The sequence below is a fragment of the Barbus barbus genome (genome assembly GCF_936440315.1).
Source record: "Barbus barbus genome assembly, chromosome: 27".
NCBI lineage: Eukaryota > Metazoa > Chordata > Actinopteri > Cypriniformes > Cyprinidae > Barbus > Barbus barbus.
The window spans coordinates 4,604,258-4,621,814 of record NC_136755.1 but is presented as its reverse complement, the minus strand read 5'-3'; the positions used below and the strand labels follow the sequence as shown (position 1 = coordinate 4,621,814).

Sequence of the window (17,557 nt, the reverse complement as noted above, 5' to 3'; positions counted from 1 at the left end):
TAAAGAGTGCAAGTGTTAAAGGTCAAGTGTTTTAGTTTTTAAAATAAATAAATAAATAAAAAGAAAACACGTAGATATAATATAAATAGAAGAGAGCGTGCCAGTGTTAGAGGGTCAAGTATAATATAAAAAAATATAATATTAAAGATTCAGTCAGAAAATATATAATAATAATGCATATTTCATGCATTATTTCACAATAAAAGCCGAGGCTCACAGGCGTGTTTTGTGTCAAAGTAGCTCGAGATGACACACTTCTCTCTCGCGCGCTCCGCTCCGCGCTCCGTTACGCGTTTTGCACGTGATCTCGCGCTTCGGTAAAATGGCTGTGTCTCGGAGCCTCGTGCTGGTTTGATCGGTTTCTCTCTGGCGCTCTCGCTCTGTAAGACACACACACACATACACACACATATATACATACACACACACTTTGGTGTCGGTTAAATCCATTCCCGGGACCTTTATTTTTATTCTCCAGGAAACTTTTTCCACTCGAGCCGCGGTCGGGAGCGAGGACCGACTCCGGTCTGAAAGTGGAAGGAATGCTACGGGACGCGGGCTTTATAACGTCTTCATAAGAGCGTTGTGTTTATATTCAAAGTGACTCGCGGTGAACGAGAGAGAGAGAGAGATCATGGCCGCTCAGGTCGCCACTCTCAACGCTAGCCCGCCCGCCGAGCTCAAGAAACCGGAGCGGGAGCCGCAGGACGAGCCGGTGCTCGGAGAGAAGCCGCAGGAGAGCGACGCCGGGTCCCCGGGACTGAAGGAGCTGCGCGACGGGGCCGATGTGGGAAACGCTGCTGCCGGGGGAGGAGGAGGAGCAGGCGACCCTGACATGAAGAACGGTAACGGGAATCCGTCCAGGGTGAACAATAACAACAGCCAGAATGATCCCGACGGGAATAACCACCCCGGTATGGCTCCACAACACCCGGCCGCCTTCCCTCCGCCTCCGTACGGCTACAACCGGCCCGCTTTTCATCAACATGGCGGACAACAAAGCCCTGGCATGGCAGGGCCGGCGGGGATGGACCCATACCCACCCAATTCACACGAGCAAGGCTACCAGAACCACTTTAACAACTCCAGCCCCTTCCTCAACCGAACTCAGTACCACCAGGGCCCGGGCTACGGCGTGAATTCCCCGCGAAACAGCCAGCCGCCTTCAGCCGGGGGGCAGCCGGGCAAGCAGCCGCCTCCGGGAGGAACTAACGTTAACGTGACCGCCGCTTCCTACAACAGCCAGAGGTACAACATGGGGACCCCTCAGCCCACATCCACCCCGACTCTGAACCAGCTCCTCACCTCCCCCAGCTCGGCCAGGACCTACCAGAGCTTCCCCGCCGCGGAGCTCGCAGGCCAGGAAGCGGCTGCCAAAGTAGCGGGCGACATGGGTCAGTTCGGCGGGGGTCATCCAGCCTGGCAACAAAGAAGCCATCACCCGTCTCCCATGAGCCCTGGAAACACCGGACAGACCCTCAACAGGAGCCAGGTAAACTTCTCTTAACTCGGCGCTCGGCTGCGAGAGAGTCTGCCATTGTTTCTCAGCCTGCTCTAAAATGGCTGCCTGTGTTTTTCCAGAGAACACGGTCCATATAAGCAGCTGTTTCTGAGCCGTGTTGTCTCACTTTGGGCTAGTTGTGTCCAGGGTGAGAGGGGCACGAGGAATCGTGAAGTAATGCTAATTTTCAAAGAGCAGCGCTTAGACTCCGTTAGTCTTAAAAGGTTAGCCGTCTAATGTGTTTTGCTCACTAAACTCTAGGCTGGCCCAGTTTTCATCGGAAAGGTGAGACTGGGTATTTTTTGGCTAAGTGCTAACGCTGGTCAAACTAACTTAGTTCTTAGCATGGTTTCTATGTTTATGCAGCTGGCTCCAGCACAGAAGCGGTTTAAGGAGTGTTTTAGCTTCGGTTTGGAGCGAAATGCTATCGCTAGTTGTCTGATCACGGCTAGTTTATTCCTGGCTCTTCTCTGATGCTAAAAACACCGAATATGTTAGCATCCGCGGGCTAAACGTGAACTCTGTCGCCTCGTGAACCGTTAAGCTCGGTTTCCTTTGAAACGCGCCTCGTTTGGGTGTGTTTTGAGGCGTTTTTCGGCCGTGAGTGAGTGTGTAAACAGGCTGGGAGCTGTGAGTAAGTGCAGCGGGCTGCTTTGCTTTGGGATTTGAATTATGGAGGTAAAATCCTTCTGTCAAAGGCAGGAGACAGTTGGTCTTAGGTTGACACGCGAACTCAAATCTGATTGGCTGCCTCATCTCCTGCGCTTGGCCATTTATAATTGCATCTAATGCAGCAAAGAGCTGCTCCACTTACACTCGCGGCTTTTTAAGGGTTTAAATGCATGCAATATGATTGCTAACGAGATAATTAAGAATTTTTAATGTAACTTGTGCTTTTTTTTTTTTTTAAGCATTTCGTAAACAAAGGGCATCCACCATGCATAAGTCTTTTTTTTTTTTTAACAATTTAATTGATTAATAAAATTCAAGGTCTTATTTAAATGCATGCGATAAAGATGCACGTGTTACTTTTGTAGCAATGCATCTTTTGTTAATTTTGTTCAATGTTAAGTTTAATTGCACATCTTATGAGTCTGTTTAGTTGAAATGCACACATTTTAGTGTTGCTTTTTTATTTTTGCGTTGTCTGAAATGTCCAATGGTAAGAATTATTTGCATTGTTTATAAAAAGCAGTTATGTTAATGAATAATAGGTTACATGATGTGCTGTTCACTTCTCTTTTCTAATATTTGTCGGCGTCTGTTTTCTGAGGGCTTATTTCTGTTAGCCTGCCTTATTTTGAACCAAATCAAATGATAAGTCAGACTAACTGAAATAAGCCTGGCTTGTTTTATGAAACAGCGCCCTGATATGTGGACTATTGTGACATCCTGATATTTGTGGCATCCAGAGGTCTTAAAGGAATAGTTCACAGCAAAATAGGAGTTTCTTGATTTACTTACACACCAAAATGTATAGGACTTTATTTATTCAGCTGAAGAGAAATGAAGGTTTGGGGGGGCATTCAAGGATTTCTCTTCATCTAATGCATGTGCTCACTGTGGATCATTTTCATCAGTCTAAAAGCCCCCCAAATTAAGAATAAATGAAGACATAAACTAACTTTGATTCAAACTTGTCAACAATAGGTCCATTCTTTCTGATAACATCATGTGTGATGTTTCCAATGTTGTTGTGAATTAAACCAGGCTGGACCATGGTGAGCATTTGTCATTAGTAGTTAACAAATGTATAATTTCTTTTAGTTTTTAATTAATTAATTTTTTTTTCCTGAAAATGACTGTTTCTCTAGAGGAAGACCCTTATTTTTTGCTGGGATCACGTGGATTATTTTGAAGCTGTCTAAAATAAAGATTTTCTTCCACTGAAAATGGTCTAAGTAAGCAACGTTCATTTGCTTTAGATGGGGAAATAACACCTGAAATGTTTCTCTGCAAAACCATATAGTTTCTTCTTGGCTGAAAAAACAAAGGCCTATACATCTTAAATGGCCAGGGGGTGTGTAGCATCAAAATGCATGTGATTTAGTGGACTTTTTCTTGCATGGCCTGAAATTATTATTATTATTATTTTAGTCGTTTAGCAGAGGCTTTTATCCAAAGCGACTTACAAATGAGGACAACAGAAGCAATCAAGTGTAGTATTAAAACAACTAAAAACAGATCCAAAGCTAAAACTTTATAAATACACAGTTTAAAAATAAAGAAATTAAATAAAAATGACAAATGCATGTAACAAAATTTCAAAACTTAACATTTAAATGAAAAACAAAACAATTACAAATATTAAAGAACAAAAGGTATAAGAGTATAATAATGATTCTAACATAACACCAAAAAAAAACTATATATATATATATATACAACCACACACACATACATACAGTATATATATGTATACATACACATTTATAAATTCAATATTTCATTTCCATTTAGTTTGTTGAAGTATTAAAATAACTCAAATTAAATCAAACTTAATAAAAGACCTATACAGTCATAATAAATTCAGACATTATTTAACTAAAATTAAAATAGATAAAACATACAGATCACGAGAGTATGGTTTATCAGTAATCCTAAGAAATAACAGTCAAACACACATGCTAAACACAACTTAATTACACACAATAAGAAATGGTTATAAATGGTTATAAAAAACTGAAACAGAAGTGAAACAAGTAGAAAAGAGGAGAAATGGTCTTTACACTCTTCGGTCATCACATGAGGAGGCTTAACATGACGAATGCCGTGGTAAACTACACTTTTTTTTTTTATACCCGTCTAACAAAATACTAATTGAACTTAGCTGGACACACTTTCCGGTAACACTTTATTTTACGGTTACACCTATTAGTTGCTTCTTAGCATGCATGTTACTAGAATATTAGCCATAATTAAGCACACATTAATGCCTTATTCTACATCCCTAATCCGACCCAATACCTAAACTTAACTACCTTACTAACTATTAATAAGCAGCAAATTAATAATTGATTGAGGGACGAGTCGTAGTTAATAGTTAACAAGTGTTACCTATTCTAAAGCGTTACCCACGTTCCTTATTTTTCCACAACAAATGGCCAAGCAAGCGCAGACACTGACAAGATACGAGAGATGGAACGAGTCCAAACGCGATATCAGCACGTCTCCACACAGTAAAATGATCAATAATAGCAGTGTATTAATATCAGATATTAGTATTTGTGGAAAAAATGAACTTGGGGATGTTTAAGTGTGTTATCTGCATCCAGGTTTCTTAGTATTTAAATTTCAGGTTGTAATTAGGAGGGAGAATCCCTACCGTATACATCGTCTCGCAGCACTGATAGTGAAAGTCACATGCTTGTTCAGACTCTGTGTGTTTACAAGCAGTGTAGGTGTTAACCAAGAGTCATTGCTGTTTTACTACCATCCTGTGATCATCAGCAGTGTTATTCTTAGGATCACACCTTTCTCTTGTTTCTGAATGAGAGAATAATGCTTAAAGACGTGATTGCTGTGCTCTCGATGTGGAAATGAAGGGTTTAATGACTCTCAGAGGCAGAGATTCTTACTGTGTTTGCTATGCAATAACCTTGATGGGAAAACAATAATGCTTCTCTTAAAACAATGCATCTAGAGTGTTTTAAATTTTAGGTAAGCGTTATAAAACGGCATTTGTGGTGGTTGTGTTAAGTGCTTGCACAGGTTAATTAAAGTAACATTGTCGTGTTTAGATGAGCATTACAGGGGATTTAGTGTAGATGTGACTCTCTTGGATGTTGATGCACAGAAATGGTTATTTATAAGTTTGATTGTGCACTCTATAAAAGCTGATTGAGATTTGAATGCTTGTGTAGTTTGCTGAAAACACTAGCTTATTGAATGAATGAATGATTTTGAAATCTTCCAGGCTGTGTGGATCTGTTTATAGCTTTATACAGATGACTGTATTTATCCCTTCAGTTCAGAATAGTGCATGGATTTGTGTATGTGAAGGTCCGGTTGTAAGCAAGAGAAATGTGCGGCGTTCAGGGTTTTGAGACCACAGATTTGTATCAATGATGCAGTGGCCGGCTTGAACTTGATGATGGTGTGTAATCATAAAAAGCAGCCAGCCTTGTCCATATCTATGCTAATATTAAGCGGGCTTGTTTCATGTACTGTATGTTTTGAGTGCCAAAATAAACTAGTGGATCTTTTTCTGCATGTGAGCTTGTTTCATGTCAGATTAATTAGCCCAGAGAAAATATGTCCTGAAGATAAAATGAGTTAAACCTTGAGAAGAAGCCAGAAACGATTTTCTTTAGCCAATTATTATTCTGAAGTCATAAACTAGGGCATTAATGTCTGTGTTTGGCAAATCTTATTTCAATGCAAATAAATGAAAACCATGCAGATATTCTATATTAACCTCTAAAGAAAATGTTCTGTGAATTTTATTTATTTATTTTTGATGTGCAAATGACTTTCATTTATTTCCAGAAAGCAGAATTTTAACCTAAAAGCCGTTAGATTCTTTTTATGAAAAATGTTGTTAAATGTAATTGTGGTATGAATATATTTTTATTAGGTTTTCACTAAAATGTAATACTTATTTTAACTTGTGTACACCAACGTTACACATTTATTTATTTTTTAATGAGACTTCTGTGAACTTTGAGCAATTATTGTGGATTGTTGACCAAGCGTTTTGAATTAATTGAAATGAGAATAGATGGAAATTATGGAACTATGTAAATGAATCGGTGGTATTAACAGGGCACTTTATGATTAATATTTATATGTAACGCCGAGTTTCTCCAAAGGATACTATTGTTTTACAGGTCTGTTTGAATGTTACCGGGTTGCCCTTTAAACTGGTCTCAGACCAGTCTTTCTGACCCAGACTTTGGCATTGACCCGTCCGGTTGCCCTGAGATCAGCTGTTTCTGTTTGAGAGGGAGAATCCTATCCCAGCATCCTCGAGTGAAGGGCACAGTCTCGGTAGCCTGCGGGGTAATTAGTGAACTGTTGCTGCCACAGCACACTGTCTGCACTGCTGAGTAATGAATCTCCACATGCTGCCGCTCTCTCTGTGTGTGTGTGTGTGTGTGTGTGTGTCACAGATACTTAGGGAAACAGAGCCGGGAGGGGGGTGTTTTTGTGAATGATCCTTTGCTGCCTGCCGGTGACAGCTGTGTGCTTGTGAATGTGGGTGGCTGTGTGAGCGCGCACATGTTAGCGGACGCCGGGAGAAGCGCTCTGACCCGCTCATGCTGCATGCGCCACCGGCCATCCGTCCGTCTTTTCAGGAGCATTTAGGTCGCACAAACCCTGCACAAATTGGCCTCTCGTACGCTTGCTGTACCCACGCAAAAGCACTCGTGCAGCCCTCGAACGCTTCTGCGCACAGCATCCCTGTATTTCTCTGGCTTGCCTCTTTCTTCGCTTTTCACTTGCTCAAGCTGTATACTGCTTTGCATTCGGCTCGGCTGTGCACTAGATATGTCTGGTGAGTGCAAAGAACGTACTTCTGAGGTAAATAAAGCAATAGTATGTGAATTCAAAATGGTCTAGTCGCTGGATTGCCTGAACGACTAGTTGATTAGTTCAGGAAGCCTTATATAATTAAGCTGGTTTTGAGTTCACTTGACCCTGATTGGAGAGTTTTTATCATGCAGACTGTATTAAAGCTGCTTCACAGTCATGGTCCTGGAGGAACCTAAAACTCAAATGTTGGATGTCTTCCTTCTCCAAGTCTGGTAGCTCTACTAATGATCTGTATAGAGTTGCTCAAATCATTAGTTTTTTTTTTTTTAAATTAAATTGGAAAGTAAAATCCAGAGTTTACTTTTGTTGCACCATTGGTTCTTTAGGCAGAACGTTCCTAATAGGTCATGAAATCTTATTAAAGTAATGCATTAGTCTAAGGATTTGACATTTACCTTCAATGATCCAGTAGCAGCCTTCAAAGTTGTTGAAATTCAGCGAATCTCAGTTTATCCTCTCAGTGTTAATTAATGGTAAAATTACATTTCTAATTAAATAAGGTTGAGTCTTGAAATCAGTGTTGGGCAGTATGTTCAGTCGTCCCATTCTCTGTAGCCTGTGAGATCACCATTACACAATATTATCTAATTTTTTTAATTATTTACTTGGTTTCATTGCCGGAAAGTTAATTAACTTCAGCATGAGTCTAAAAGCAGCCTAATGTTTTTAATATGACTGAATTTGTCCTTAACGTAAACATTTTATTTATTGCAAGGTACTAATTATAATACTTTTCCTCAGTTATTCAAACAGCAGAATAAAAAAAACACATAATCAGTGAAGCTGTTTACATTGTATGATGAATAAATCTCTTATACTTGCGTTGCGTTGTACGTACATCTGATTGGTTATAGTATTGGTATGATTGGTTATAATAAGCAACACAGTAAAAATGTGAAAAAAGAACAAATAAGGTCTAATTTTAAATTGGATGGAATTACTAGCCAAGTTGCACTGTTTAGATCAGCTTCATGTAATTCATTCACTTACATGTCAATATGATGCATGTCTTGAGGACTGAAGTCTGTCAGATAAACAGGATAATTAATTTCATACTCCATAATTATTTAGTTTGTACAGGGTTGCATTCAACTAAGTTTTAATATTCAGGACTATGCAAATCGACACCTGACGCCCATTTACGCCACAACCAGGCTAGGCGTAGATTTAACTTGTGCACGGCTGGTGCAGTCTGCCCCAGTTCTACCAGTGAGTAATTTATATTAGATATCTTCAGACGCATTAACCGTTTTCAAATTCTTGTTTTTTCCCATCTTTTAGTTAGTTTACAGCTGCAAAAACAAAATCACATAACCGTGTCTATAGATGTGCATCAGAAAATAGACTTGTTGCATATTTGCATCTGCCTAAATATGCTTACTGTAATTGATTCATTTTATTGTAATGCTTTTTAAGCACTTAAAGTGCTGTATTGTGAAGCCTTGAACTTTTTATTGTGAAGCACTTCCAGCTGCGTTTTTGTATGAAAAGTGCTATAAAAATAGTTTCTTATTATTGTTATTTGATAACTTAAGTTCTCAAGTGTGGCCGGCTCAGTCTTTCATATTTTTAGTCATTATTTTCACAACCAAAACAGTTGTAAGAGTAGCGCCAGCTGCAAAGCAGAAAAAGCCAAGCATTGATGCATATTGTTATGATTTGGTTTGTACCCTACCAAGTCCAATATTGTGTACTGTCTAGGACTGAGTGCATGCAAATTCACATGCATCTTGTTTGACTTGATTCATTCTTTTCTCCTTCCCTTCTGCATGTTCCTACAATGAGGAATAGTCTCAGACGCCCATCTAAGGTCCACCTTGGCGCAATCAATTGTTAGAAATTCAGTGCTAATCATTTGCCGTAGCGTACGGTTGATGATGAGGTGTTCCCTTTCTCCTCTGTGATTGGGGGAAATATCACATTTAAGCAATTCCACAGGGCTGTTTGGAAATGTGAGGGTAATGCATTTTCTTTTGACATTTACTTTTAAAATGTAGCAGATTAGCATAGCAATTTCCTTCTTCAAACTTATGGTCCCTGAGTCTGCAGGCTTCATTTACATGACACACATGTGTGTGTTGTGCGGAGAACACCATTAACCTTTTACTGCCTACTAGAGTCTGACACATAAATCAGAAATCACACTAAACCCCAGTGATATGAAACCACAACTTAAGAATTGGTGGTTTCAGAGCCTGCTTTTCAGGTTGTATCAAAATGCATGCAAGATACTTACTGCTATTATGTCTAACCATACTTGTGCATCACTCAAGTTGCTTTTATGTCTTTTTATTAGTCGTCTGTCAGTGAATGTCATTATCACACACTTCAATTTGAAGACTTTTTGTCTTGCAGTTGGAAAACACACTAGTTTTTGGCTTCTTGTGATTTATTTCTGCGCTATTGCTCCTCTAAAGGTTATAAATCAGAACGTAAAGGTGATCTTGAGGTCTTCAGTGCTCTTCTGTTGTTTATGTGGAGTTACAGAGTCTCTCCGTTCATATAAACACTGGCCTGAGGATTTGCATGCCCGCAATCCAACGGTATCTGAGAAGTATGCAAAGGACTGGAGCTGCTAAACAAACCTATTGTTAATGTTGCCATATGTTTTGGCAGCGTAACGTGAATGATCTGTCAGTGTGTTGTCTGAAATGTTTTATTTGGGCCATATTTGTTTTTCAGGCCAAAGTTATTTATGTGAATGCTGCCTTGTTCAGTTTTATTTGATGAAGAATGTCAGTGACAATAAAAACCTTTCTAAGCTACTGTAGTGAAGTCCTGTAACTAATGGTTGAGAGAAATTGTATTTTTTTTAATATATAGTTTTTTATATCTAATGCCAATATCCGACATCTCAGTGCTGTCAAATTACCGTCCCATGCACCGTCAAAATAAGTAGAAACTTGCTGACCAAAGAGGAGAAAAAAATTGTCATTGTGTTCACGCACTCGACAGATACATCTGTGGTTGGCTACAATGACCATCGCTTGACGCTCTTCATCGAGTGCTCACACAGGGGACTGGAATTGAGAACCGCTGATGTAAGCTATAGGTTCTGACCTTTTAAATCAAAACATACTCATGATTTTATGGCATCATTTACTCCTTTATATAATCAGGAACAGTCTAAATAATATTTGTTTATTTTGCTTTTGTTTTATTAGAAATAGGCCAACAGCGCCCCCTATGGAATTAAAACTCCTTACTGAGCGGGCATTAGGACCCGGGGGAGGCTGCCGCTGCATGTGCTATTACCGTTTACTCTATTATACACCGGATGCATCATTCTGTACGTGCATTCTCAGTTTAAATGATCCAAAACAGTCAATCTAATCATCAATCAGGCAAGACTTTGCTTCAAGAATGAGCCACATTGCTGAAGTGATCTAATCGCACTGTTGGCGTGATCTAATCACGAGCACACCCTGAGCACATGTGAGTTAATATATTCATAAGACACATCGGCATAATTTTGATATCGGACCGATGCCAATATGTACATTTAAAGTAATTAATTATCGGCCGATTCCGACACTGGTCCGATAATGTCGTGCATCCCTAGTACAAGTTATACGCAATTACAATAATAGGGTGCTGCACGTACTATTCTGGGGATGAAATTTGCATCATGCGCACTGTATGCCTTGCATATGTGCAAAAACCAAAGTATACTTTGGGCTTTAAACTACTGAAGTCCTATGATTGAACTATGTATTTTTTGTTGACTGATGCCTGTATCTTTGGCCGATATCTTTGTCTGTATATAAATAAGTTCTGACATATCGGCTGAAAAAACAAACAAACTATGCAGCCATGCAGCTAATTAAAAAATCCCAAATTTCTGCCAGTATATCAGCTTTGGCAATATCAGTCAATATTCAATATATAGGCCTTGGCAATAAATCAGTCAGCCAATACCTGCAACAGCATTGCTTGGTCCTCAAGACTGTCTTTCTAATGTCTCTTCTTGTAATAGTTTGCTGAGGGCATAGCTAACTCACAGCTGTCACCACAAAGCAGTGAAGCTAACCACCACCTCCTGATGTTTCAAAAGCACTGGCTGAACAGCGGCTTAGCTGACAGGTCCAAATCAACGCACTAACTAGAAATTTGCCATCTCTGCTGTCAGTGTAGTCGGTCCTGGTTGCGTTTCCTAAAGGAATGCTTATTCGGACAGCTTGTGATTGACGTGGACTGAGTGCAGCTGGAAACTCATGCCACTTTATCACACCGTGACTCCATATTCTCCCACATTGGTCCTGCTAGAAGTCTGTCAGCTGGTAGAGATTTTGCCGTTGCATGCTAGATGTTTTTGCACAGAGCGCAGGACGGCTTTACTCTGCTTTATTTACACAAGAGGGAGATAAGAAACATGGGCTAATGTGAGAGTGGGATGTGTCTCAAACAAATGAGGTTGGACGTGGAGAGAGTACAATGTGAAGCAAAGTTCGTTTGTTTACAGCTGCCAAGAAGCTTATATCTATATTTTGCATTTATCAGATTTTAACTGATATGCAGTCACAGGTGTATCAACCTTATTTTTAAAGTAAGATTGGATGTAACTAGAATGTACGAGTCTTGTGGTGTCATTTCTAGTTAATTTGTACAAAAGCAGTTCATTATGCTGATTTATATTGCAAATTTTTGTTTATCATAATCGTTAACATGATGGTTTGTGGCACAAATAAGTTGACTGCACTTTATTCTTTTAGTTATTTACCTATAGTGGATAATGAGTCAAGGCTCACTTATTGACAGAAAATTGCTTTTCCACATCGTAGGAAAAGGTGGATTTTGACAGCTCAAACTCTTAATCAAGTCATATTTCAAACTATTTAAAAAAATATATATTTTTATTGTTTTTTGTTTTTAACTCATGTTTTTGCACACATGCAAAACATTCCCCCCAGAATTAGTAAATGAAATCAAGTAACTTTATTTTTTAAAGCGTTTAATCAAATTAAGGCTCATTCACACCAAGCATGAAAACTGTAATGAAAACTATTATATATTAATATTATATTAATTTTTTACATAATTTTTAATATTCTAATTCTACCTTTTGAAATTTATGCATAACAAATATTGCATTACTCCCTAAAAAGTAACTAATTACATTACTTATGGAAAGTAATGCATATCATTACTTCTAGGTTACACTTTCACATCTGGCCTGGGCTTGCTTGTTTGTTTTTAATATACAAGTTCTATTTTTGGCAAAAGTAAAAGCCCTTTCACACCAAAAGTGAAAAAGTGAGTAAGATTCAGGTTGGAGGAAATGCAAATTTAAAGTCATAGTAATTAGTATGGTTGAATTAGATCATCGAAGGTCAGCAGCAAAGACATTGGTTAATAAAATGGGATTAAATACATAAAGGATATTTGTGTTATTTAACACATTTAATTATTGCAGGTTTGTCATTCTGACTGTTTAAAGGAATTCCCAATCTGTTTTTGTGCGAGTGAGATGAGTGTTCACATTTAGTCTAGATATACAGTAAGCTTCATGGTCTCACAGCGCACACAACACCTTACTCCTGATTTCTCTGAACATGAGGACAGGAGAGCTGCCAGTCAATACATGGGGAAACAAAGTAACTGCCGTAACTTATTTGCAAAAGTAAAGGCCATTGCACACTGAATCCAAAATTTTTGCATGCGTTTTTTCGGATTCCTCATCCTTTCCTATCAAAATGAATGCTACCGATGCAAAAACGCAGAAAATTGAACCTGATCTGAATTTTTTTTGACGAACGGAAGTTTCAGAGACTGCATAAACATTGCATTACACCAAATAATGTTATTTTTAGCATTGTCGTGTGACCCCATTAATATAAAAATATATTTAATGCAAACATGGTGGAAAGAACTATATTACATTAGGATATAATGCTTTGCTCATCCTTGTGTATGTGACATGCTGGATGTGAAGATCAGTGGGTTTTCCTCTGCATTTGTAAATTCGTGAAGGTGCGTAACGCCTTTTTCCCTTCGCTCCGGTTCTTTGGAGTTCACCAGGACAGTTGGAGGAGCGTCAGGGCTGTTGAGTTTGTCTGATGTAGTACCATTGCAGGAGTCGAGCGCATGGAAAAGCTTGTTGACTGTAAACGTCACTAATAATTCCTCTTTGCCGTGTCGCCACTGGTGGTCGTTTTCTCAATTTATAGCTTTGGTATTCCTCAAGCCGGTGAGGTGTAATTGAGAATTGAGGGAGTACGGCTTTCTCCTTCAGCGAGTCCTTTACTCAACAAATGAAGAGAATTTGCTGTTTAAATTGCTTTTGAGAAGATGAGACTTGTCTAAGCGAGGACCGAATCTCATTTGGAGTCGCACTCCCATTGCGGAGAAAATCAGGGGACGGATGAGTTGAAGCATTGCTTCTGACTCGTGTTTTTGTGACGCTTGACCTCAGACAGTAAGTGTTACAAATTGAACCACTTGTTGACACATGAAAGGTTTTGAGAATAATTAATAAAATATTAGTATTCGCATTAGGGCTAGGCGATAAACAATATCATACTGTAATCACAAAATTTGTCAGCAACTATAAGTTTTGGACTTTTTTTAGTCTGTGGATGAATCAAATAGCTGATCACACAGCAGAAAGAAACACTAATAAGGTGGTTTTGTCTGATACACAAACGCAAACATGCTGACGCTCGCTGTGTTTCAGTATACGAGGACATGAACTTCATCTTCAGAGCTCACTTCACAAGCTTTTCACCATTTCAGTTGAGATCTTCACAACAAAATTTGAACTTGTAGAAATTATGGTAATATATTAATATTGGATAATGTGCTTTTCAAAAGTAGTAGTAATAATAATAATAATAATCACAACAACAATACTAATACTAGTAGAAGTAGTAATAATTTAATATGATTTAAGCAACATCATGGAACCAAGATTTTTTCATCCATGCTTTAATTTATACAGTTTTGTTGTGCAGGATCTTATTTGTTATATTTTTGATTTACATTTTTAAAAGAGTAAATTAAGTTTTTAATTTTGTTAAATATCTTCATTAGACACTTGAACAATTTCATTTTTGATGATAGATTTGTATTCAATCATAAAACAGAATCCCCCCAAAAACAAACAAAACTTAAATATAAATAAATTTTGGTAAAAGTTTGATTTATATGGGACCATTTATTTAGTTTGTTAGTTTAAAAAATATATATTTTTAAACAAAAACAAATCTCTCAAATGTATATAAAGTATGAATATTTTAGTAAATGAAAAGGTAGCTACTCTGTGGAGTTTGAGCAAACATTCTGAAAGTCTAACAAATATATGGAAAGCATTTCTTTCCCTCTTAAAGATGAATTAATATTGGGATGAATATCGATATTGAATGATATGGAAAAACAAAGTAAAATCACATCGCAGCGGTTCTACTCTAAAAGTGTTTTCTTTTACACAATTTCTCATTTCACCAGGAAATTTGAACAAAAACAATGTCCCAGACATTTCGTTTAAAAGGGAGCATCATACACACCTTGATTATAATTTTAGTGTCATGGAGAAAAAAAATGGTATTGATGGACACAATATTTATTTGAATTGTTAAAGTTGAGTGTTGTGCTCTGAGCTTCAGCACGTTCTGGAGGAGCTGACATCTTTCCGCTGGTTTCCGAGTGCCTGTACATGTTCAGCGTTAACTGCTCCACGCTTTACGCTCCTGGATAAACTACACACAAGTGCTGTGAATTGTATTCGTGTGTGTTGGTGTTTTGGCACAACAATAGTCCTGTGCTGTAGGCCTGGAGCGTTTGTCCGTGTGGAGGATTAAATTAGCAGCAGTTGTTTATCGTCCGTACCCAATCCATCTGTCTGGCTCAGTAGAGCCGACGCTATCTGTGTTATCATACTTCACTCCAACGGGCCGACCTCTCAAACACACACACACACACACACACACACACCCTTCCCGCTTCCCCAGCAGACAGTGAGACATTCCACCCGGTGTAACCTCCTCTGCCAAGAGCGCTTGGCTTTCCTCTATGCAGATTAGCCATGTGCTAATTGCAGTTATTTATTTTGTTTTCCACCCTTTTTGGAGAGGGAGTGAGAGAGGAAGGAAATCAGCCATGGACCAGCGATTGATTGGTGGATGAGGAGGAGGGGTTGAGAGAGCGGAGCCAAATAGCATGAGTTTCTCTGAGCCTTAACATGACTTCAGCGGAGAAGAGATGTTACGCCAGTGATTCACAGACGCTAGTGATGATATTTGAATCAAGGTATTTTAAAATCTGTGTGGAATCAAAATAAACTATGCATACATTACATTTAAAGGGGTTATCGGATGCAAAATTCACTTATGTTTGACCTGAAATGTGTTGGCAGTGTTTGTACACAACCACACTATAATGATAAAAATCCACCCACCGTTTTCTTTTAATACCTATAAATAATATTTCAAAAGTAAACCGTAAACTGTATCATTAGAACGGCTCGTGACCCCACCGAAGAGAGCAGAGCTCATTAGCATTTAAAGAAACATGCACTGAAACGGGTTGCTGTGAACAGAGCTGATTTTGACCGGTTAGAAGGGTGTTGTTTTACACTACCATTGAGAAATTTCAAGTATATTGTAGACTTTTCATTAAGACCCTAAAGAATCATCAACTTGTGGAAAATGGGCATCCGATGACCACATTAAAAGTTTTTTTTTTTTTTTTTTTTTTTTTTTTTTTTTTTAGTAATTAATACTTTTATTTAGTAGGGATGGATTAAATTGATCAAAAGTGACAGTAAAGACATTTTAAAGTTTTTATTTTTTTATTTTTTATAAACATCGACAATTTGAATTATAAATTCAAATTTCGAATAAATTTGAACTTTGTATTAAATTAAAGAATCCTAAAAAAACAAACTTTCATGGGTTTAAAAAAAAACAAACGCGAAGCACACAACGTTTTTTTTCTTATTGAGTGTGATATCTAGATCCTATGTGCTGTTGGTTAACATTAACTTTTTGATCCAATAGGAAATATGTAAACCCTGGAAAGAAAGCGGCACTCGAGCCATTTTATGTTTTTTTTGGAGATTATTAAATCGACACCATGGTTTATTGCTGTAAATTTAAAGTGATTCTTGAATTAAAATATTTAGTTATTTTTAGTCTTCATTATTTATTTGTATTTGCACTTTAGGAATGTCTGTCTTTTAAGTTTTTACTCTGAGTAACTTTGAGCTTTTCTTGAAAGATGCAAGTAAAATATTCTCCTTAGCATTATTTTTTCCTGATCCAGTCAATTGATAAGAAGTCATTCCCACCCTGCACTTATTTCCCCCCCAAGTATCCCATTTCAAATAGCTGCTGTTTCAAATTGATTTCGGTTTCTGCAAGGTGTTGTTTTCAAGAAAACCCAGCGGTGTTTCAAGAGAAAATCCCATGACTGGCTCATTGTTATTGTTGCTATTAACTAGTATCATTCATTAAAAAAGCGAAAGGGGAAGCTCTAGCCCTCAGCGACTGGCGGGAAATCCTTGAATTCCCCTCAAAGATCAATACAGTATGTCTGTATCTAAAAATGAGAGACGGTGAGATATGCTGCTGCTTATCTTTGACCTTGCCCGAGGATGAATTAAAAGCACTTCATTTCTGAACAACTGTCATTCTCACTCACTCTCTCTCGCTGTTACGTCCCACCCTCATTCCCGCACTTAAGGGAGCCCGGGGGTAATTCATGCACATAATACTGTGTGAAAGCAACCTCAGCGTTTCTCAGACTGGATGCGGGAACGTGCCGACAACTGTATGTTTACCACGGTCTCGAGCAGAAAGAGGAATTAGACGTCCATTGGCTTGCAGTCTTGATTTGTGGGCCGTTCCCTCAAAGCGACGCACAAGAATGAATTTGTTGAAGTAATAGTTTTCACTGGACATGTTCTTAATGCAGGGGCATTAAATCTTACTTATTCGAACCATGTAAAATCCCAAGACTATAAGTGGAGATGGCAACTTGAGGTCAGAGGTTTGCTCAGATCTTTGTTCAAGCATAATTCATCTTCTCCCACTTCCATTACCCTTTCAGGCGAAGGCCTCGCTGATCTCAGCCATAACCTCATGCTTCATCGCAGCATGTAGTCGAGAGAAAGCATCTAGCTTTCTTATACATGCAAACACTGCTATAATTAGGGCCCTGTATAATCTGTTTATTTTTTTTCAAATTCCATTTTATCCTTCAATTTTTCCAGATTAAATTTTAACCATTTGGAAAACCAAATGGAAAAAATATTTAATTTTATTTATTGAAAAAGCACGTCTAACTAATTAAAATCATGGAACTTATACTATAAAGTTGTATAACCCCCCCCCTAAATTTCCGCCTTTTAAAAAAAAAAATATTATACCAAATTAGTTTTTTTCATTTAAGTTATACTGGATTCCGATTTAATGGTTAAAATGAATAGTAATGATTAAAATGGTTGATTATTCTGTGTTGTATAGCGTTTCTTGTAATCAAATTATGGCATAAAGTGCTGCACAACGGAGGTTTATTAATAAAATT

The 17,557-nt window shown here is 38.2% G+C and overlaps 1 protein-coding gene across 1 annotated transcript in view; it reads left to right on the top strand.

The window, feature by feature from the left end:
• The first annotated feature begins 345 nt into the window (after positions 1–345).
• arid1ab (AT-rich interactive domain 1Ab) overlaps positions 346–17,557 on the top strand; it is a 66,171-nt gene continuing 48,959 nt past the window's right edge. The window contains exon 1 of the mRNA XM_079381737.1: positions 346–1,492. Within this exon, the coding sequence (XP_079237863.1) occupies positions 635–1,492 (858 nt within the window). The 5' untranslated portion in view covers positions 346–634. The remainder of the gene's footprint in view (positions 1,493–17,557) is intronic.